The sequence below is a fragment of the Giraffa tippelskirchi genome, chromosome 7 (genome assembly GCF_054371585.1).
Source record: "Giraffa tippelskirchi isolate mGirTip1 chromosome 7, T2T-mGirTip1v1.2.pri, whole genome shotgun sequence".
Lineage (NCBI taxonomy): Eukaryota > Metazoa > Chordata > Mammalia > Artiodactyla > Giraffidae > Giraffa > Giraffa tippelskirchi.
The window spans coordinates 110,733,529-110,756,591 of NC_137281.1; the positions used below are offsets into that span (position 1 = coordinate 110,733,529).

Genomic DNA, 23,063 nt, shown 5'->3' on the forward strand with positions numbered 1-23,063 from the left:
TTTCAACCTTGAGCAGACTTTAAGTGGCAAGTGGATTTTGCACTGGGAGAAATTTCCTTTGGTTGTAAAATTTCACAGAAACTAAAAATTGTCTTAAAGTTTTGCTGAAATATCAGAGGAAATGCTGATAGAAATGCTGATAGAAAACAACAAAAATAATAATAATGAAGAAATTTCACATGTTGGATTTGTTTTCAGACTATCTCATTATAGCCTGAGGTGCCAATGAAGTAAAATGTTCCTGGCTAAAAGTACTAGCTCTTTGCCATCAGGTTTGATTGTAAATAAGGGGCACCACTGATTGCCATAAAGCAGTTCTGTCTTCCTGTGAATGACCTCTGAAGCCAATATCCCCTTTACTTAAATTTAATGTAGGTGCTGCCATATAACTTCCAGAAAAGAACCAAGATCTTATTTATCAAAGTGCTATTCCCATGAACTACAAGAAATACAGTGATGCTATATATTACAACTTGTACTTTAGATTAGATTTATATAGCTTTATTAGTTGTGATATCTGTGTGCACATCAAATATATACCTTGTGTGTGTTTTATCTGTGTGTGTATCTGTGTTACCACAATGGTCACTGCAGATGAATTAATTACTGGTTCAATAAATGAGTGTTAAGAGCTTACTATATGCTAGGCACACTTCCAATCTGCTGCTATTTTTGTTTTCTAGATAATCATGTCCCTAAAACATCTTCCACACTACTAACTGACAAGAATTGAGAGAGAACATTAAACTATTTTAAGGAAACTTGGTAGAAATAGTCTCACCTGAAAGGTCATGTTTCCATTTATCAAGATATGTTCCTTAAAATGATAAGAACATTATACGTCCAAAGCAAATGCCTCCTCATAAGGAGAAATCAAAGAGGACTTGTTTGTCCAAGGTAGAAACAATCAGATTTCTACTGACTAGCTCAAATTAAGGTATTCAGGTCATGATATTAATACTGTAATTTTTCAAAAGGAAATCACTGATTCAGATATCTAAGACACTGCTTTTAAGGGAATTTGATCTTCAAATGAACTGGTAAATAGTTCTTCTGTAATGGAAGTCTAACTTGTGTACTGAAATATGTATCAGCTATTAAAAAAAAATTGTTTCTGTGCTTGATTAGATTTTAAAGATTTTTTGAAAACAAATCTGTCAAACATTCTTTACCTTAAAAGAATACTGTGCGATAAAAGATAAATAATTGCTAAAGAAAATATTCTGATTTATCACATTATATGCTTTAAATATATATTAAGAATAATTAATATTAGTAGAGCACTTGTTATGTACCAGTGCTGAGTTCCTTGGATTAATCACTTCATGTAATCCTCATAATATCACAATAAAATAGATGCTACTATTATTCCTTTTTAGTGGATCATGAAAGTTAGGGATAGAGAAGATAGGTAGCTACCCACAGTCTTGTAGCTGGTCAAGTGATAAGACCAGATAAATTATAAGCTGGTCAATCTGTGTCCAGAGCCTGCCCTCTCCAGAAGCGTCAGAATGTAGCAGAGGAACATGGGCCTTGGAGACAGAAAACATCTCAGGTTAGAATTCTGACTCTACCACTTACAGGCTGTGTGACCTTGGATCACACTATATATTCAGCACTGCTATGTTGCAGACTGCTTGGCTGGTAGACAACACTATATTGATTAGGAATCATGCCAATTGAGTCACTGTGTGGTGTGGCATACAAGATACCTATATTAACTCATCAATAGGTTAATACAGTACAGGGAGGTACTGGTAAATGTGGAGCCACAAGCCCTCCGGGGAAAAGAGCTTCCTAATTGATTGGGCGGTATTTGCCTATTTCTCTGGTGTGAATACTCCCCTATTACTGATTTCAGGATAAGATTACTAAATGCTGTATTGGAAGGAGATACATACAATCACGTCCTCCAAGCTGACATAAGCTGGCTCCGGCACACCACTGAAGGAGACTCATTCTTGTATGCAACATCAGGTAAGCATTTGGTGCATAATTGTTCAGATCTTGAGAGTGAGTGAAAAGTTCTGGACATCAGGCAAAGAATAGTATGGTAATGATGCAGTTTACTTAGATGCCTGCAAGGAGGTTCATCATAGCCTTGCTATAGAAAAAAAAAAAACTTGGACACAACTCAGAGACAAAAAGTAGGGGATTAGAAGATACTACAGTGCAATGCTAAAGTACTCAAAACATTCACCAGAGTGAATTTGGATCAATGAATATTATATTTTTACTGCAATTGAGGGCCATACTGTCACGGATACATTCACCCAGTGGAATCCTGTTTTGGGTGGACATGTAGCCTAGGAATAGAAAGAAACAGCATTTTAAAGGTAGGAGGAGTAGCATAATGCTAAGCCAATGCCAAAGAAAGATTTAGTGTTTGTTGTAAAGTAAGTCAACTTGTCCTATTGGCAATACAAAGATGTTATATGGCAATTAATAATGTTAGGTGTTACACAGTAGTAAAGTGGGGCTACACAAATATTGCAAAGCTCTTAGCACAGTGCCTAGCACACAGTAAGTGTTCAATATACACTGGCTGTAATTATTATTGTGATCAATTACAGTGTTCCATATGATAGAATAATGATCATTAGACTTTTATAGATGATTATTGACATGAAAAGATAGTCACAGTTTATTTTAACATGAAAAAGATTTTATCTTATTTCTGGAAAATATATATAAATATAGTGTTTTTGATAATAGAAAAATGTCTGAAATTTCAGAAGTGATTCTTTATGGATGGCGTGATGTAGCATTATTTTAATCTGTTTGTTGTGTTTGTGAAGATATGCACAATATTCTACAATGAATTTTTCTTATTGCTATTATTAAAAATGCTTTATTTAAATTAAGAAACAAAGCACTCCTGTATAAGTATTTCTTTCCTTGTTTCTTTGGAAGAAAAATCAATACTTGTTTTGTGGTTCAACACTGGACAATCTGGTAAATCTTTTCCTTGCTGGTTTTGTTGAATAGTAGATTGGTTAATATCTAGATGGAGCACTTGGATAATATTTTGAGTCATATACTACCGCCATGAACCTGCATGGCTAAAAAACAGAGCAAGCCAAGAATGGAATATGTAGCTAGGAAAAACTTAAGGAATCACCTCAGATCCTTTGTCTATTTTTTATTCTTAATGTAGTTAAGAATGACATAGTTAAATATGAAGATATTTAAAGTAGATTTTAGACCACATATACAGCGTGGCAATCTTGGTCTTTTAGTTGGCATGTTTACAGCATTTACATTTAATAAAAGTATTAGTATATATTTAGGTTTAAATTTATCATCTTGCTATTTCTTTCCTATTTGTCCCATTTGTTATTGTTCCTTTCCTTTTTCCTGCCTTCTTTTGCTAAGAAACAATTGAATGAGTTGTTTAACAATTCCATTTTGTCTCCACTATTGGCTAATCAGCTGCATATGTCTTTTTCTCTTTTTTATTTGATTGGTTGCTCTAGGGTTTATAATATGTATTTTTATTTATATGTGCATATCACAATCTAATTTATACTTCATTGTGGAAGGAATCATAAGTCTCATGTCCTTTCTAGAGCACAGATAATAAGTAAGTTGATTAGAATTAAAGGGTGAAATATGACAAAAATACAAACAATGAATCTTTATGTGAGATAGTGTATAGGTCTGCTTTTCATTGTAGGAGTATCTGAGTAGATTTTATTATAAGATTTTTTTTATCCTTTTGTTCCAGACTTCTAGAGAAGCATCACAACATAATAGAAAGAGAATGTGCTTTGGAATCAGGCTGTCTAAGGTTAAATACTCTGGGCCCCACTGCTTTCTATTGTGTAACTTTAGACAAATTACTTAAAATGTGTGAACCTATTTGCAAAAAGGGGGTAATAATACCATCCTTCAGGAAATTTATGGGTATTAAATGTCATCATGTATGTAAATATTTTAGTAGTAGTAGAGCACACGCTTAGTGGTAGTAGTTTTCAGTTAGGAAAATGTGTTTGTGTTCATTTAGGAAAATGTGTTTGTGTTCATTTAGTTATTTTTAAATAGCTTCTCTTTGTCAAATTCATCTTGGAGTCAAAATGAATTTTTATTTCTCTTAAGTGTTACCCACCTCCCACCCAAAAAATCAGGCTTCATATCCTGGTTCTGACACTTCATTATTCGAAGTCAGATAAATCATAGAACCTCAAGTTTTTGCTTCCACCTCCATGACACAGAGATAATTTTGTCATAATATTTTCAAAAAGTGGTTGTGAGAATGAGTAGATACCTCTTTTTAAAATAGTGGTACCAATAATACATCTTTATCAAAATATAAGGCACTATTAAGACTTTGATGATGATGATAATGATGATCAATACTGGAGTTTGTTATCATGTACTTACCCAAACATGGATAATCCAGACATGGATTGTTCCCCTAACGATCTTGAAAAGTTGAGATCACGTCTAGTAATAATGGGTAGCATGTCATTACCAGATGAGGAGCATAAACAGAAAATGCTAAAATATTTCAGGGAAAGGAGAAGTTTGTTGACTCAAAGGATTAGAAAATGCTTCCATCTTGGTGAAGGGGAACATGACCAGGTCATAAAGATGGGTAAAAGTCATGTGAGTAAAGCAGAGAGAGGAGAGAGAGGACAGATGGAGGAGGGCTACAGCCAAGTGTTGGTGTGAGCAATGTGGAAGCTGATGTGCTTATCCCAGAATGTAGATTCCACCAGTGCAACTGGAATATGGTTTTATAGTGAGAAACAGGGCCAGACCGGTCCACTAAGGCCTTGAATTCTCACTGAGGAATCAAAACATTTTTCTGTAAGCTAAGTGTTTTGGGAATGGAGGAGGATAGATGGGGATTGGTACTATATGAGGGAAGGAGTGTTAAACTTAATCAGACCCCATTTTTGTCATTTCTGTTAAGGTATCTTTTAGCCAAAAGCATCATTCCATTCAACTAATGTCATGCAACTTACATTTTGGTAAATGTAATAATTTTCCAGGAATATGGCAAAATATTTTTATATAACCCTGTTTATCTGGAGTAGTCAACTAGTTTTAAACTAAATATGCATATTTTATATAATAAGACAATGCTATGCAGAAAACAGTATGTCTCTAAACAACATTTGTTCCACTTCATTGGAAACATTACATAAGCACCACACACTCTTTCAAAATTGAATATGGAACCTGAGAGTTAGAAGACACTTTTCTTTCAAGGCTACTTTCCCATAAACTCCAGACACTGAAAATGGATTATTCCAGAACAGGGTTTGGGCTCTGATTTAAGAGACAATCCACAGGCTTTCACTTTGGCTCTTTCCAATCTGTGGCTTTTTTGTCCTGTTCTTTACTGACGAGTTTCCTCCTCATAAGGGAAAATGTGGGTAGCAAAGTTTTGCAGGTGAAGTAAAAGTTATTTTTAGCCTTTTTTTATAAGCTACTAGGGAAAATTGCATTTCATTTACCATATGTCATAATGGCTCTAGGTAGAATGGAAAACTATTGGACCTGAGGAACGTGAAAATCCAGGCCAGTAACATAAATGTTGTCAATCCCAAAACACTCAAGGACAGTACTCACTAGAATAATTATTTTACTTAAGCTATGACTAGTTTGGTTAAGTTGGCAGGCTTTAATTGAGTTGAAATTCATTTCAGTTTTAAAAAATATTCAGGCAGGCTGATGAAATTAACTAGTTATTTGACTAAATTGACTCCCAGTGTGAAGTAACTAGTCAATTTAATCAAAATGTTCCGACTGACTGTGCATATAAAGGTAAACGCAGACACTTGAATGTGCTCTCCTGGTTATTCTTTATTAAATGAAATAACAAATGTAAAGAGTTTTAGAAAAGGTAATATGAATAGCAGATGATATAAAATGGGACAGAAAGCAAGCAGTTTCTGCCCTGGGATTAGCACTCAGAAATCTCACTCACAGAGTTTGGATCCTCTAAATATATTTGCCAGATTACTGCTTAAACTCACGATCCATACTGGGTCTTCCTGACTGTGTCTGCTAGGATATTTCTGGTCATTCTCTGTAGAGCCAGAATGTTTTGAGGATCTACTCTGCTCTGTGCATGGCTTTACTCATACAAAGATTACATTTCCACTTAAAGGGAAAAAATGTAAAATCAGATCATCTATGACATGCTCTAACAATGGACCAAAATATTTTCTGCCTGGAATGTATCATTGCCAAGTTTTTGTGTCATGGGAAGAAAGGATAGAGGGAGAGAGCGAAGGAAGGAAAAAGAAAAGAAAGACATTGCATATTAGAGAAAAAATATCAAGTGGAATCTGCATCATATAAAATGAGTAGTAACTTGAACCTAGTTAAACTATAGAAACAGCTCCCTTCTAACCCTAAGAACCTCTGGGTCTCAAAAGCAAAATCACTTCTTAGCATCTTCCTTCCTCCCTCTTTTATAACATTTTATTAAGATGCTGTGGTACTTCTTTTTAAAGAAAAGGACAGATTTTTAAAGATGCAGGATATATTCAGTAGCATGCAGGACTCTAGAAATAGGAGTTCTGAATACTAAGCCTGAATGTTACTGTCTTTGGGGAAATGGGTTTAGATGATGAGTCCTCCTTATTGTGGAGAAAGAGAAAAGTTGAATAGTTTGAAGACTTCTTAGCAGTGAAACTCGACTCTGAAGAGCCTTTGAGGTGAGTGAAATGAATCAGAAACATATGGATTACATTTCGCTTCAAGTGCCTCAGGGCTCCGAGTGTTTGGCTAAGTACATTTTAGGTTTTTCCCAATACAGAATTGAAAAAATACGATTGCCTGAAGCGGTTTCCCAAGCCCAACTTGTACTAGGATTCAGCTCAAGGAATGTCTTGCCCCTCTTCCATTAGAAATGCAAATGATCCCCAAGCATCAGATTTTTCAGAATGCTCTCAGGGAATGCCTGGCTGATCTGTAGGAGGCAGCTCCATAGATGGCATCATTATGAGAATAAAAAGGGAGAAGAAAGAGAAAGAGAGAAAAAAAAAATCCTCTCTTAAGCTATCCAGATGAGTTATCAGATTCAATGGAATCTTCTCCTTTGCACTAAGCAATTATTTGTGTTCTTTCTAATTGCCTCTTATTCTGAGCAAAGACAATCACAATGTTGTGTGAACCTCTGGGTGTGAATGAAGTCATTAGGTTGTCTCCAGGGAAGGTCACTAGAAAAATCTGGTCCAGAGGATCACACCAGAAACCTCTCAGATCCCCCCAAAAGGAAGAAGCTAGTAGAATTGCTAAAATGAGTATAGGATACATATTTCTTCCATACTAGTAGAGCATTTATGATATTGGGGCTAGATTTCAGCTGATTAACCTAGGACTCAAGTAATAAAGATGATAATAATGCCAGATAACTTACTTACTATGAATAATATGATTTTGATCAGTTTTATGACCTCATCCCTAGACATTCTGATTTCATTTTCTGGAATAGGGTATGGATATTTAGTGTCCAGGATAGAAGATGTGCACCAGAAAATGCCTTTCATGACTGTTGGGAATAGTGCTCTTTTTGAAATTAAAAAACTTAACAGCCCAAATGTTCCTAAGCAGCAAAATGGAAAAATAAACTGTATTATTTTGTACTATGACATACAATGGAAATTCTCTGCAGCAGTATAATGGACTCTAGACACAAGTTACAAACACAGAAACATGGCAGCATCTTAGAAACACATGGAGTGGATGCTCCCACTGAAACTATTCCTTTTGCCTCTGGAGACCAGATGCAGCTATCATTGCTGTCACCTCCCATCATTAAGACAAATATCCGCTGTCTTTGAGGGGAGGTGTCTGATTGACAAGCCTGGCCCCTCTTTCAAGACAGCCTGGTAAAGCAAATCTCTATCACTTTACAATTCTCTAGTGGTAGGTAGAAGAAGGCCTAGAACGTGAGGTAGGAAATTCCCACAGTAGAGAAAGGAAGATTGGAGGCTGCTGCTGCTGCTGCTGCTGCTAAGTCGCCCCAGTCGTGTCCGACTCTGTGCGACCCCATAGACGGCAGCCCACCAGGCTCCCCTGTCCCCGGGATTCTCCAGGCAAGAATACTGGAGTGGGTTGCCATTTCCCTCTCCAGTGCATGAAAGGGAAAAGTGAAAGTGAAGTCGCTCAGTCGTGTCCGACTCTTAGCGACCCCATGGACTGTAGCCTACCAGGCTCCTCTATCCATGGGATTTTCCAGGCACGAGTACTGGAGTGGGGCGCCATTGCCTTCTCCGAGATTGGAGGCTAGGAAACTGAAAAAAAATACCAACCATTACTATAAACTCCAAGAGAAAGACATGAGACATGAGAAGCAGGAGTGACTCAGGAAACCAGTGAAGCCACTATTATGTCTAAGTAAGCTATAGCTGATGTTTTGAAAATGTTAGTAACACAATAGAATTTAACTCCTAGATAGTATCTTATGGGAGATAAGGAAAAGATGGAGAGAATTAAACATATAAATCTTTTGTCCAATTTTGGAAAATGATAGAGATAATGATTAACTCTAAAATTGACAGAAAATTATATATTTATATTTTTTATAAATATATATATGTGTATATTTCTGTCCAAATATAGCATTTAAAAATGTAAGGATGGAGGGAGAGGAGTGAATAGATGGAGCACTGAGGAGTTTTAGGGCAGTGCTTTGTATAATGCCAAAATTTTGAAGACATCATTAGATGTCCAAACTCATGGAAGTATAGTGTGAAGATGTAAAAACTATGGACTTTGGATGACTATGATGTGATAGGGTAGTTTCATCAGTTATACCAAATGTACCACTCTGGTGGGGAATGTTGATAATGCAGGAGGCTGTGCTGTGTGGGGGCAGGGAGTATATGGGAAATCTTTATACCTTTCCTTCAACTTGGCACCAAACATTAAATAGAATCTTAAAAAACTGTAACAATAATTTCTTGGGGGTAATAATTAGAATGGGCCACAAGAACAGCTTCAGAGGTGCTGCTAACATTGTATGCTAATTACATCACTGTGTAAAAATATATCAAGCTGTATGCTTGTGATATATTTTGCTTCAATAAAAGTTTTTAAATATATTTTATGAAAGAACAATATGGGTTCATGTTAAAAAAAAACACACTCTGTTTGAAAGTAAAGACATAGAGTAAATAGTAAGTCTCCCTATACTTCAGACCCACAGTGTTCTATGTCCCCTACCTAGAGGCAATGCTGTAATAATTTATTCTAAATCCTTCCTGAGATACTTTAGAACTGTGTGTATTCCTGTTTGTGTGTATGCTTGTACTTATGAGATATATATATACACACACATATATTTATATAAATACATGTTCATGTGTATTTCCCCCTCTTTTACATAATCAGTGCGCTATTATATTCTACATGGTGTTCTCCATCTCGCCAGTTGGGTTGATTGTCCCTCATTTTCAAGGGCTACACAGAAATCATGGATTCTATTGTATGTTAGATTGTTCTGTATCCAGTCTATGGCTGCTGAAAGTCATACAGCAGAGAATGTTTGCATAAATATGTCAGTGTATAAATGTATGAATATATATTAGCATGCATATATGTATGAATATATGTACATAAGCATGTGAAATTGCTAGATCAAATGGTAGATGCATTTCTAATTTTGATTTCACCAAAATACTCCCTGAAAGTGTTGTACCATTTATATTTTACCAATGAGTGAAAATACTGTTCCTCCCTGTCTTTACTATCATAATATATTGTCAGCGTTTTTCAACATGGCCAATCTGATAAATGAAAATGCCACTTGGTAATTTTAATTTGCCTTTATTCAACTAGCTAAATTTATTAGTAGTTAGAACTTTTTTCATGTGTTTAATAGTCATTTGTATTTTTTGTATACTCTTATTTTGCTCATTTTTATAGTGAGTTGTCATTTCTTTATTAGTTTTTATTGTGATAAAATATACATAACATTTACCATTTTAACTACTCTTAAGTATATAATTCAGTGGCTTTAAGTGCTTTCATATTGTTACGCAACTGTCAGTACTGTCTAGCTCCAGAACTTTTTTATCATCCCCAGCTAAAACTCTGTACCCGTTAAACAGTAACTCTCCATTTCCTTATTAATTTTATGAGTCCTTTATATATTAAGATATTCATGATTTATCATTTAAATCCTCTTCATAACTCTCTGAAGTAGGTAGCTGTTTGTTCAATTCATTCCAGTCTGACTTTTACCCTCAGTACTCACCTATATCTGTTCTTACCAAGGTTGTCAATGACCTTCATATTGCTAGATCCTATCATCAATTTCATTTCTCTTCTTGCCCTATGAGCAGAATTTGACACAATTGATAATGCCTTCTAGTAAAACTTTTTACACTAAGACTCCAAGGTGCCACAATCTCATGGTTTTTCTTTTGTTTTTTTGCTACCCTATCTCAGTCTTCTTTATCAGCTTTTCTCCAAGTTTGCTTATCTTTGAAGAGGCCCAAGTATCAGTACTTAACATTACTTCTTGTCTATCCTCACTCCTTTTGTGATTGCTTCAAGTCTTATGGCTTATGTAGCATCTGTATGCTAATGACTGCCATATTTATAACCCCAGCCCAGATCTCTATCCTGAACTCCACACTTGCATATTTAACTGCCTCCTCAATATTTTTACACAAATACTTATTATTAAATATGTCAAAACTAACAAGTTCAAAGTTGAATTTGTAGATGATATCTTCCGATAATAGTAGAACAACTTGGTTGGACTATCCCTCCAACAAATAGGAATTTAACACTGTGGACAAAATATTTTTAAAACACATTTAAAAGTACTGTAGAGCAAGCAATGTAGAAAGAAGCTGTAGGGAAGTAATTCCTTGAAAATAGAAATTATTTATGGTAATGTGTACATTTTTGTGACTGTTTGCCTGAGGGCACTCCCTGATCCACATGAGGCAGAACTAGACGAAGTAATAGGCTTGCTGAATTGAGGTGTCAGAGGACAGAGTTTTGGGCTATCAGAATAACTTGAAAATTAAAGGTGGGAGAAATACCAGAAAACAGGGGCTGGAGAGGGGTCCAACCCCCAAAATATGAACATAACTCTTAGACTTCTTGAGTAATCACTGAATTGTGTTAGACGAATATTCCAGGGGTCTTGCAGAAAGAGCATACGAAGGCTAAAAGAACTGAGAGGAAATCTCAGTGCTTCCCATGACAGGAAGGACAGTTTGGAGTTTGAATCAATGCCCTTTATAGGGAGATAATGGAGTCCAAGTTTCTACAACTTGCTACACACTGTCCAGTATTCAATTTAAAAGAAAAGTACTAGACAGACGAAGAGACAGAGAATTCAAATCCAGTTCAGGAAAAAAAGCAATCTGTGTAAATGACCCAGAGATTCTTCAGATGTTGAAATTGTTAGATAAGAACTTTAAAGCTGATATTGTATGTATATTTCAAGGAAATAAAGAAAGCTATATTTGTAATGAATAAACATGAAAAATCTGGCAGAGTAATTAAAACTTTAAGAAAATGCAATAATTAAAATTCAGCAAGATGAGTTTTAAAGCATATTGCAGATGGCAGAAAAAGAGTGAATTTGATGATGGATCAGTAGAAGTTAACCAGTTTAAAAAAGAAAGAGAAGTATGTAAGCAATTTACTTCATTAACCTATAAGAATATATCAAGCAGTGTAACATATGTATAATTGGAAACCCCAAAAGAAAGCAAAATGGTACAGAAAAAAAATTTGAAGAAATAATGGCATAAATTTTCCAAAATTTGGTGGGAAAAAACCACTAAAATTTCAGATCCAGTAAGCTTAGTTACAATGGAAATTAGAGAATATTTTGAATTAAAAGATAATAAAACACAACATGTGAAATGTGTGAGGCACAGTTAGAACAGTGATTAGAGAGCCATCTGTGACTGTAAATGCTATTTTTAGAAAGTTTTAAAATTAATTATCTGAGTTTCTACTTAGTGAGCTAGAAAAATAAGAGCAAATTAAACCCAATGTAATAGAATGAAAGAAATAATGAATACAGAAATGAATGAATTTGTAAATAGAAGAAGAATTCAATGTCAATTGTGTTTCTACATACCAGCAACAAATTAATATTATTCATTTATAATATCTTTCGAAAATACAGATTTAGGAATAATTTTTATGTGAAACATTCATATTCTGAAGACTGTAGACCATTACTAAGAGAAATTATTGAAGACCTAAACAAATGAAGAAATATACCATATTCATGAATTAGAAGACTTAATATTGCAAAAATAACCTTTCTCCTCAAATTGAGCTGCAGGTACAACACAATCCCAATCAGAATCATCAGAATTCCTTATAAGAATTTAGAAGCTAATCTTAAATTTTATACAGAAATGCAAACAACCTTGATAAGCTGAAGAAAAGAAATAATAAAATTTAAGAACTTGTACTCTCTGATCTCAAGACTTTTTTTTTTATAAAACTGTAGTAGGCAAGGCAATATAGCATTAGGTATAGAAAGACAGATGGATAAGGACAAAAAGAGGACCTTAACCATTACTCCATATCAACTAAAAGATCCATTTGCGAAGAAACATAAAATTTAAAATTATAAAATCTTAGAAGAAATTATAAGAGTGTATCTTTGTTATCTAGTATCAACTTTACCTGGGGTTGGTCAAAGATTTCTTAGAAAGGACAAGGAAAACAATTACCATAAAATATCAACAGCAGAAAAGATAAATTAGACCACATCAAAACTGAAAACATTTGTTCGTCATAAAAGAACATTAAGGAAATTAGCAAATAAGCCACAGATTAAAGGGGAATGTTTTTAAAAATAAAAACGTACTCTAAAATATACGTACTCTTAAATATAAAATGTGCTCTACAATCAAAAGGCAAGCAAACTGATAAAATATAAATAATTGAATAGACGCTTACCTAAAGAAAATCCAGGAATTGTCAACAAGCACATGAAAAAGTGATAACATCATTATTCAATAAGAAAATATGAATAAGTCCACTGTGGGGTATGCATTATCTACCTTTAAAATGGTGAAGATTAAAGGGACTATCGTGCTTGTTGGTGGGGTATAAGATGACACAACCACTTATTTTTTAAAGGTCTGATAATTTCTTTAAATATCTGTGACCCTATGGTCCAATAATTCCACTTCTATTCTAGTATTTACCCAAGAAATAAAAGCATATATTCACAGAGTCTTGTATAAGACTGTTAATAGAATCTTCATCTATAATATCTCCAAACTAGAATCAGCCCAATGCAAAGAAATGCTACAGGGGCAATAAAATGTGGTATATTCATATATTTATGCCATGGAATATTATTTAGCAATAAAGTAGAACAAATGAATGAATGATGCGACAACGTGGATGAATGGATCTGAGACAATGGTGGACAAAAGAAGCCAAAAGAGATATAAATGGCTCCATTCATGTAGGCAAAGTAATTCTATTCTGGCGAAAAAAAAAAAAAAAAACAGCAAACAAACCTGGAACAGTGGTTGCCTCTGGTAACTGAGAAGATATAAGGGGAAACTTTATTGGGTGATGGAAATGTCTCATATCTTGACAGGGGTTTGGTTTACACAGCTGTATTTTTTTTTTTTTTTTGCCAAATCTCATCAAATTATGTAGTTTAGATTTATGCATTTGAGTATATGTAAATTTGGGCTTCCCTAGTGGCTCAGTGGTAAATAATCTGCCTGCCAAGGCAAGAGACATGGGTTCAATCCCTGGGTGGAGAAAATCACCTGGAGAAGGAAATGGCAACCTACTCCAGTATTCTTGCCTGGGAAGTCCCATGGACAGAGAAGCCTGGTGGGCTACAGTCCCTGGGGTCATGGCTTAGTGACTACACAACAAAAAAATATGTAAATTTTAGATTAAGAAAAAAATTAAATTAATATTACACTCAAATTACTAGGTGTTCTTTTCATCCTTCTGTGTATTCCAAGCTTACATAAATGAGCAAATATGTTGAGGATAAGGAAGTTAGCTTTCTCACAGTTGGGGAGGGATTACAGTCAGGGGAAGGAAAAGGCAAGAATGTATCGTGTTTCTGGGTTGAAATACTAGTATAAAGTCATGGCTCTTAAGGCAGGTATATAGATAAATAGATGGATAGATGAAAGAAAGAAAATGAGAAATATTTATAAGACTTTATATATATATATATATATATATACACACACATATACATGATATATACATCTCTGTGTCATAGATATTGACACATACTGCGCAGCTCTATCTGCTTAGAGGGTCTAGGACTAATTGCACATCATCAGTAAGAATAAACATACCAGGTGTCCAAATCTTGGTTTCTGCCCCAGTACCTTTCTCTCATATACCCATATGGCTTATTCCCCTCCATCCTTCAAGTATTTTCTTATCTGTCTTCTCAGTGAAGCTTAAGTTGATCTATTCTATGTAAAATTGCAACTTTTCATCCAGTCTACTCTTCTCATCCACCATCCTTGATTTTTGACCGCAGTGCTTTTGTATCATTCTCTAACATGCTGATTGATTAAACAATTTTATTTTCTTGTTTCCTACTAGAGAGTGAACTCCTGGAGGGCAGGGATTTTGATTTATTGCTAATTCTCTAGCACCTAGAATGGAGTCTGGCACATACTAGGTACTCAGTAAGTATTTGTTGAATAAATGAATGTCTGACCACGTTGCCAGAAACAAGGTTTAAATTCATGGCCAATCAGTAACAGAGGTGGGATGTGACCTTGTCTTATATTAACTGCAGGGTTCGTTACACAAAATGCCTTTATCATATGAAAGATCTGTGATGCAAAACCAGATGTGATTCTACCTTGTAAGCACTCAATCCTCTGTGGTACCTAAGGTAAATTTTGCTGGCTTCCTAGTTCAGCCCAGGATAAGGTTAGGCCAATTAGACTAAACTCAAGGGCTATACTTAAAATCCTTTTGTTCTGAATGTTCGTTTAGGTCAATGAAGAGAGACCAGGCCTTTGAGGTTTTGTGGAACCTACCTACTGTCCTTATCCTGGGATCCTGATTTTCTCTGCCCCAGGAATTGCTGAGGCTTCAGGTCCTTGTATGTTCTTTCTTTATTTGCACATAGTCACCAATAACCTGGTAAGAGAGTGTTCATGTGAAATCCTAAGAAATTTGTCCATGTAAGGGAGAAAAGGGAATGAAAGGAAAAAAGAAATCAAGAAGAAACAAAAATTAGCATCAAAAGAAACAGCTGCATGTTTGGCAACTGATGATTGTTTTTTAAGAAAAATATATATATATACTTTCTCTAATATTAGTTCCTAAAAGGGTAAGTTGAGACAGCTGGATTTCTACTTAGCAGAAGCACAAAGCTATAGACAACAGCAAGCAGCTAAAACAACAAAAGAGGAAAAGCTCTGTCTGGACATTTTGGCTTAAAGTAATTGAAAGTTTAAAGAGGAAAATGAGAATATGACAGGTTAGGTATCACTCAAGTCTGTCCAAATGCAAATATGTGCCTAGAGGCCCAGTTCCTTTAGATTCCTCAGTCTACTAGGTTCTGAAGTAGCTGCTAATTATACAATTTATTCCTTGGTCGTTGGTAGACATGTGACCCTCACCTGGCTGATCTTAATACCAAGAACCTTTGATCACGGTGAGGGGCTTAGGAATGACCTCATGCCCTAAAGGGCAGGATTTTTTATAGATTTCAAGTAGAGACTAAGTGAGATAAATCTTCATTTTCTCCTGTGCTTCCCAAGCTGGGACGGCATGAACCTGCCTTTATTAGTGGCTATTATCCCCTCTTCTTGTCAGTGGAAAAAGCCTGCGGGCAGCAAAAACAGATGAAGCCAAAAGCCAGTATGAAGACAAACAGGAAGAAATAGAGAAGCCAGTTTCACTATCTGAATTCCTGGGAGCCTTCAAAACTCTTCCTGCCCCAGGACTGCCTGATCATGTGGATTGTTTCTAGCTACTTGCTGCAAGAGTCTAGACCAACAGACCTACCCTTCAAAAATGCCATTTGTCTGTTTGTCAAATGATTCTTGACACTATACTAAGCAGTGTAAAAGGAAGAAACTGCCATGTACCCAGTCTTTGAGAGCTGAAACGTAAAACTTGCTGTTGGGAATACCAGACCACCTTACCTGCCTCCTGCGAAATATGCATGCAGGTCAAGAAGTAACAGTTAGAACCAGACATGGAATAACAGACTGGTTCAAAATTGGGAAAGGAGTATGTCAAGTCTGTATATTGTCACCCAGCTTATTTAACATATACAGAGTACATCATGATAAATACTGGGCAGGATGAAGCACACGCTGGAATCAAGTTTGCCAGGAGAAATATCAATAACCTCAGATATCCAGATGACACCACCCTTATGGTGGAAAGCAAAGAGGAACTAAAGAGCTTCTTGATGGTGAAAGAGGAGAGTGAAAAATCTGGCTTAAAACTCAACATTCAAAAAACTAAGATTGTGGCAACCAGTCTCATCACTTCATGGCAAATAGATGGGGAAACAATGAAAACAATGACAGACTTTAATTTTTTTGGCTCCAAAATCACGGTAGATGGTGATTGAAGGCATGAAATTAAAAGACACTTGCTCCTTGGAAGAAAAGCTATGATAAACCTAGACAGCATATTAAAAAGCAGAGACATTACTTTTCCAAAAAAGATCCAACAAAGTTTGACTATACTTTGCCAACAAAGTATAGTCAAAGCTATGGTTTTTCCAGTAGTCATGTATGGATCTGAGAGTTGGAAGATAAAGAAGGCTGAGAGTCAAAGAAACTGATTCTTTTTGCACTGTGGTGTTGGAGAAGACTCTTGAGAGTCCCTTGGACAGCAAACAAGTCAATACTAAAGGAAATCAACCTTGAATAGTCATTGGAAGGACTGATGCTGAAACTGAAGCTCCAATGCTTTGGTCACCTGATGCGAAGAGCTGACTCATTGGAAAAGACCCTGATGCTGGGAAATATTGAAGGCAGGAGAAGGGGACAACAGAGGATGAGATGGTTGGATGGCATCACTGACACATTGGACACGAGTTTGAGTAAGCTCTGGGAGATAGTGAAGGACAGGGAAGCCTGGCGTGCTGCAGTTCATGGGATCACAAAGAGTCGGACATGACCAAGTGACTGAACAACAATCGCTGTTGAGATTCCAAGAATTTCCCCAATGTGGTTTAGTACACCTTGAGGTGGTTTTTCATTGAGCCATGACTAGCTATTGGTTGAACTCAGGTAGGCTCAGGAATAAGACTTGTTGATTCTCAGCAGCATAGTTAAGTAAGAGAAGGAAATTGTGATGAGACCAAGTCCTGGGGAATTTCTGTATCTACAGGGATGACTCTGAGCTGAGCCATCAGGAGACCAGCTAAGAGTGCTGGGTTTAGGCCAGTCACAGAATTGAAGGAGATCCAATATGAGAGTGAGGCAAAGGGACAGAGGGAATGAATCTGTGAGTCATAAGAGGTAGGGGAATCACAATTCTAGGTGATTGATCCATGGGAGGGATAGTGTCATCCTGTGGCCTGAAGTGTGGGAGGAGGTACCAAGTTATATTGGCCAGAGTCCAGTGGAGTTCCAGCCTAATAGGTTGCAGTTCTTTGGAGATCTGGTGTGCCTTTTCTGTATGGACATGTTACCTATCAACCTATCTTTCAAGGTCCATGTGAGAACCCAGAGTTCAGAATTCACAGTGAGCTCTGAGTCTTCACCCAAAATAGCCTGGAGAGGATGAGTCAGATGACGAGGGTCCGCTGCAGTCCTAGAAAGGGTCCAGGGCAAGCCAGAAACCAAAGTTCAACATTCACTTCTAGGGGAAACCCAGAACTAGAAATGAAAGACCAGACAAAGTGATTCAAGGCTGAAGAACCCAAGGAACAAAGTAGGAGACAGGAGAGGTGATGAGAACAAAGTGAATGCTTCTAAGAAGATTTCACAAAGGCAGCTACAGTGCTCCCAAATTGTTTTTACTAATGGAATAACAAGTGGGTTATGACTTGGAGACTGAACAACACCAATAAGTGGGTTGTGGGAGATAGTGGACATCAAAGGCAGAACCATTGACACACAATGAGCAAACACTGGGCTCTGGGAAAGGCAGCGTTCAGTTGCCTGGGTTGTTTGGGCCCTATCCTGGGTACTGTTGGGGTGGTGTAATGGCACTATTTACTGGACTTATAGTCATGTTCCAAGAATCACAGGATCCTATTCTTCCATCTGCCCTATTCATTCCACTAGAAGAGAGAGGTATAATGGGACTGAGCAGACTGCCTGTACTCAAATGCTTGGCCCCTGTTAACTACCTCTATGACTTTAAACAAGTTATGTAATCCCTATTCCTTCATTTCCTCATCTGTAAAAAGGAAAATGTCTTGGTACTACTGCATAGGATTATTATAATTGTCTCATTAATACACATTAAACACTTAAAAACTGTCCCTAACAAGTATAAGCACTCACTTAATGTTAGCAATTATTACTATCTCTCAAGAGAGAAATGCATAGGAACAGTTTAGCAAATGGGAAACCAAGGACCTCTTTGCTTTTAACTTGCATGAGTATCTAATAAGCCCAATGCAGAGCATATGATTGGAGTTTAAAATCTGAGGGGATCTTTGCTACTCCCTAAAGCTTAAATCCAAATCTTGGATCTTAACAGTGTCTGGCCTGGCTTATTATTAGAAACTAAAGGAATGACCATTGTGCTTGGGAATGTGTGAATAAAGAAGAATCTACTTCTTCACCAGCTACAGTGGCGAGAAGACAGCAAAACAGGGAATGATGACGCTACTAGTAAATGCAGCCCAATGAATGCCCCAGACTCCTCCCCAGTCATACTAATAGCATATATCTCTACCTAGGCAGGAAAATGGGAGTGGGCTGGTCATAGGGAGTAGAGCTGAGTCTCTGTCGAAAGAACTGAGGCAGGTGCTTCCACACCTATCCAGCTACTCATAGATATCCAGTAATATGGATATCTACTCGTAATATGGATATCCAGCCACTCATAATAAAGCTACTGTTAGAACCCTGAGGCTGGTGGGTCTGAGTTTATTTGAAAAAATCCTGTCTCCCACTTTCAGGATTTGTTCAGGACTGGCCAGAATAAGAAGCAACACATCCCATGCATGACTAACTGGGCATGGTAATTGACTGAAACTTTACTCTTAACCATAGTTGTATAATTTTTGATAAACAAAGTGTACAAACATGAGTTGATACGTCACATCATAATAATGAGTTTAATGATGAGTTTATATTGATAACTTTTTATTTCCATCTTTTAAAGAAGCTATTTTATTTTATTACTGGCTGACTCAGGTAAAGCTGTTTAAGAGGTGTGAACAGTGTTGTCTTTCAGTGCAAGGTCCTGCAGTGCTCTTTCAACAACTCCTCCCCAGCCTTCAGCACTGCTGCAGGCTGCTTTCACACGATTTCTGATGATACTGAAGGCAGCCCCCCCGTGCAGGAGTTCTATAGAGATATGACATATCCTTGTGTGCACCGTAATTTAAAAGAATGAGAATACACAAAAATGTCTGGGGAAATATTAAGAATATTGTACACAATTAATATTTATGTATATTATGAGATGGCAGCATCTACAGGAAGGTAGATGTTACCTGAGAAGTGTTGTTAATCCCACTTTCTCTTCATTTTTGGTATATTGGATTCTATAGATAAGATATGTGGCAAGCCTCCTATTGTGAAATATTGCTGCTAAACCTATGAGAGAAGAAATTTTGTTTTTCCTTTCTCACTTCTCTCTCACCCCAGAATAGTCTCTTCTGCTTCGGTACAGACAAATTTCACAGAATCACAGTGTTTATGATCTGGAAGCAGTCTCTTTGCTCATCATTCTTTTTCTGATACAGATTTCCCTCCTAGAACAATGTTTCTTTTCCTTAAAATACATCCTTTAGATATTCCTTGAGTGTACATCTGTTGTTGGTAAACTCCAACTTTGTTTGTCTAAAAATGTTTTTGTTTCATTTTCATTTTGGAAAGATCATTTTCCTGGGTATATATGTGTAGATGGTTATTTTTCCTCAGAATTTTGAGAATATAACTTCACTGTATTTGAATTTTGTATTGCTGTAAGGAATCTGATGTGAGTGCAATTGTTTTTTCTTTGGAGATAATCTTTTCTAAAACACTGTTTTTTATGATTTTATTTATCTTCTTTATCCTATAATTTTATTTACAGATAGAGATTTCTTTTCTGTTTCATATTTGTTGTGGTTCTTATCTCTGAGAATTTGTGATTATTATCATTTCTGAAAAATTTTTGTTATATTTCAGATATTATTCTTCCCACTTTTCTCTGGTCTTTCCTTTGGGAATTTTGATTAGATATTTTCTCTTTCAACTGCCCGTATTCTATTACACTTTCATCTTTCCCCTTAAATAGTCATTGCTTCAGTATACAGTATTTAAGAATCAGTTTCCTTAGAGCTATTCTTCAGTTCACTAAGTCTCACTATAAGTCTCCCTTTAACTCTGCCCATTCTGTTATTCAGTCCATCTATTGCTTTTTAATTTTAAAAGTTATGTGAATTTTTTATTCATAGACATATTTTTGTTTGATTTATCTCAAAATTTTTCTTAATATATTGTTCCTTGAGCATATTTTAAATTTCCTCTTTTACTTCTTTACATGCCAATTGTATATTCTTTTTCTGGCAATTCCTTCCTGAAGTCCATGGAAACCTACATCTTTTGTTTGCAGTTTTGTCAAATCTTACTCATTTGAATTTGTTTCTCAAAGTTTTGTCATTTTGGTTTCTCAACTCCGATTTGTTTCAGTAATACCTGTTTGAATTTTGCAAAGTTCACTTCGAGGATGATTCTTTACAGAAATAATTTGCTCTTCTTTCTGCCAGGCACTTTTTCCATGATCACTGTAAGTTAATTTGGGACTGAGGCTTCCTTAGTCACCTTCATAGTATAGAAATTCATGTAAACACAGAATTCTCCAGACAGACTTCTTTCCTCACAAGAGTTTACATCCAGATTAACAGGCTTCTTCTCTTCCCAGCAGAGTAGTGTTTTCTACCCACCCCTTCACTGAAGTTAAACTCCCCTTAAAGCTCTTGATTCTATATAGGAGTCCTAATTTCAACTCGTGTCTTACATAGCCCCGGGGTTTGTCTCATGTCCTCATTTGCAGCCTTTAAATCACACTGAGTCACAGGGATGAACAAAGGCCCAGAGGACAGCCCCAACTTCAGTATCAGTCTATTATACTTGATTCCCATTCCTTACTAGTTTTTGGTCCCTAAGGATTTCTCTTACTTTGTTGTAGATGTGGCCAAACCTTTAAATGTCTTTGTTATATTTTATTCTGTGTTTCTAAGTGTTTTGAAACAGAGAGTCTTTCAAGATATTTAGTTCTTAATAATTCCCTGATAGGAGTTACAGGGTTAATTTAGGTTAGTCTGTTCTTTATCACAACGTAACTGTTATTTCAAATGGCTTGTTAAATTATTATGTTTAAATAAATAAAATAAAAGCAGAACTTCTCTGGCTATAGCTGGGCAAGCCTTTTTGAACTTTTTCTTACTCTTCATGACAGCATCCACAATACCTGCTAGGGCCGGTAGAACTACACAGATCATGTAGGACTTCTCTCTTAGACTGTGTCCATGCCACAAACTGAAATGGGTTAAGATGATAAAGTGAGGTAGCGTCTCTCTATTGAGGCATTTGGCTTCCTATTTATAAATACAAATGGGACGTAAACTTACAGTTAATGTATTTATGTGGTTCTATTAAATTTAAATGCAGGGTTACCTTGATTTCTGAAATAACTATGCTGATGAAAAATTTAATGTAAATCAAACCCTCCATTCCCACTTACTTTCATTGTAGTATCAGAGCTACATTACCATGGGAAAATTAGTATGGCCCCGGGACCCAAAGCTACCTTAAAGAATGCAGAGAATCTATTATAAGTACTTACTAATTGGAAAAAAAAACAATCCTTTATAATAAAATATTATCTCTTAATAAAATATTAAGCAAAAAATGGAACATCGTAAATTAGATTGTAAATGAGATATGGAAGAAAGAAACTCCGTTTCATTAATCAAGCACTCCAGGCTTTAAAAATTATATTTATTATATCCACAAACCCAAGACATTCACAGAAGGCTGAGTTAAGGATGTCTTCCCTGATTGTTTCTGGTTCATACTTTTCCCAGGTGTGTTAGGGGAGTTAAATGTAACGGAGTAAAAAGCTAGTCACAGACACAGACAGGCTTAGATTTCCGTAACCAAGAATCTCTGTCAGTGTGAAGCCCCACACTTTATCTTCTGGCCACAATTGCAGGCAATACCTTGTGGTGGCTGACTTCAGAAGTCAGATCCAGAAGGATTTGTGATCCGGAAGCTTGGAGAAGTGGACTTGGGTAGAAAGACCACATGGCTTGGAGGTTTGTTTGCTTCCCCAGCAGTACAATAAGAGCAAAGGGAAAAACATGAAAGTGAGGCAGGAAAGAGGGAAGGGAAACAGAACAAAGAAAAACACAGGGGGAGGATGCAAAAAACCAAGTGCCTTCACTCAAATGAGCAGTCAAATTTGAGAAAGGGCACTGGTATGCGTCTGCTTCTCTGAACTCCCTCACCCAGTGGCCTGTGTTGTCTGAATTTTGTGGTATGTCCTGTCTTCCTTACTCAACTAAATGTAAGAGTAGAGCATAAATAATAATTGCTATATTTCTGTAACACTTTGTTTTAATTAGATTCTCTCTTACATTATCTCACTTATTATTCAAATTAAGGAAGGCATTTATTAAGATCATCTCCATTTTATAACTGGTGAAATTGAATTTCAAAAAAATTGAGAGATTTGCCCAGGATCACATAGCTAGTATATTATAAAGCCAGGAGTCAGACCAAAGTTCTTTGACCAACTTTCCTGTATTCGTCCTACTAAACCAATGCCCATGTCCTGTTTACTTCTGTATCATTTAGCACATCTTCCATAGGACTTCACACAGAGAAGATGCTTATTTAGTGAAGGAATAAGTGTTTCTGGAAGGAAACAAACTTCCTATTGAGATGACTTGGAGGAATCTTTTC

General features: G+C 36.2%; 1 protein-coding gene and 1 long non-coding RNA gene across 5 annotated transcripts in view; one reads left to right on the top strand and one right to left on the bottom strand.

Moving 5' to 3' along the window:
• Window positions 1-23,063, top strand: part of LOC145512873 (uncharacterized) — a 606,383-nt gene that overhangs the window by 404,847 nt on the left and 178,473 nt on the right. For 2 of the 4 annotated variants that reach the window (XR_014058879.1, XM_081507585.1), the window contains exon 6: window positions 1,862-1,977. Coding sequence is in view for 2 of the 4 variants with exons in the window: in XM_081507585.1 (XP_081363711.1) it covers window positions 1,862-1,977 (116 nt within the window). In the remaining 2 variants the exon portion in view is untranslated. Of the gene's footprint in view, window positions 1-1,861; window positions 1,978-14,952; window positions 15,196-23,063 lie in introns of those variants that run through there. The other 2 variants (XR_014058882.1, XM_081507587.1) reach the window with 2 other exon arrangements.
• The window catches only part of LOC145512874 (uncharacterized), a 60,210-nt gene continuing 39,356 nt past the window's right edge, over window positions 2,210-23,063 (bottom strand). The window contains exons 2-4 of the long non-coding RNA XR_014058884.1: window positions 14,997-15,126; window positions 10,220-10,297; window positions 2,210-2,306 (exon numbers count right to left, since the gene is read on the bottom strand). This is a non-coding gene — a long non-coding RNA (uncharacterized LOC145512874). The remainder of the gene's footprint in view (window positions 2,307-10,219; window positions 10,298-14,996; window positions 15,127-23,063) is intronic.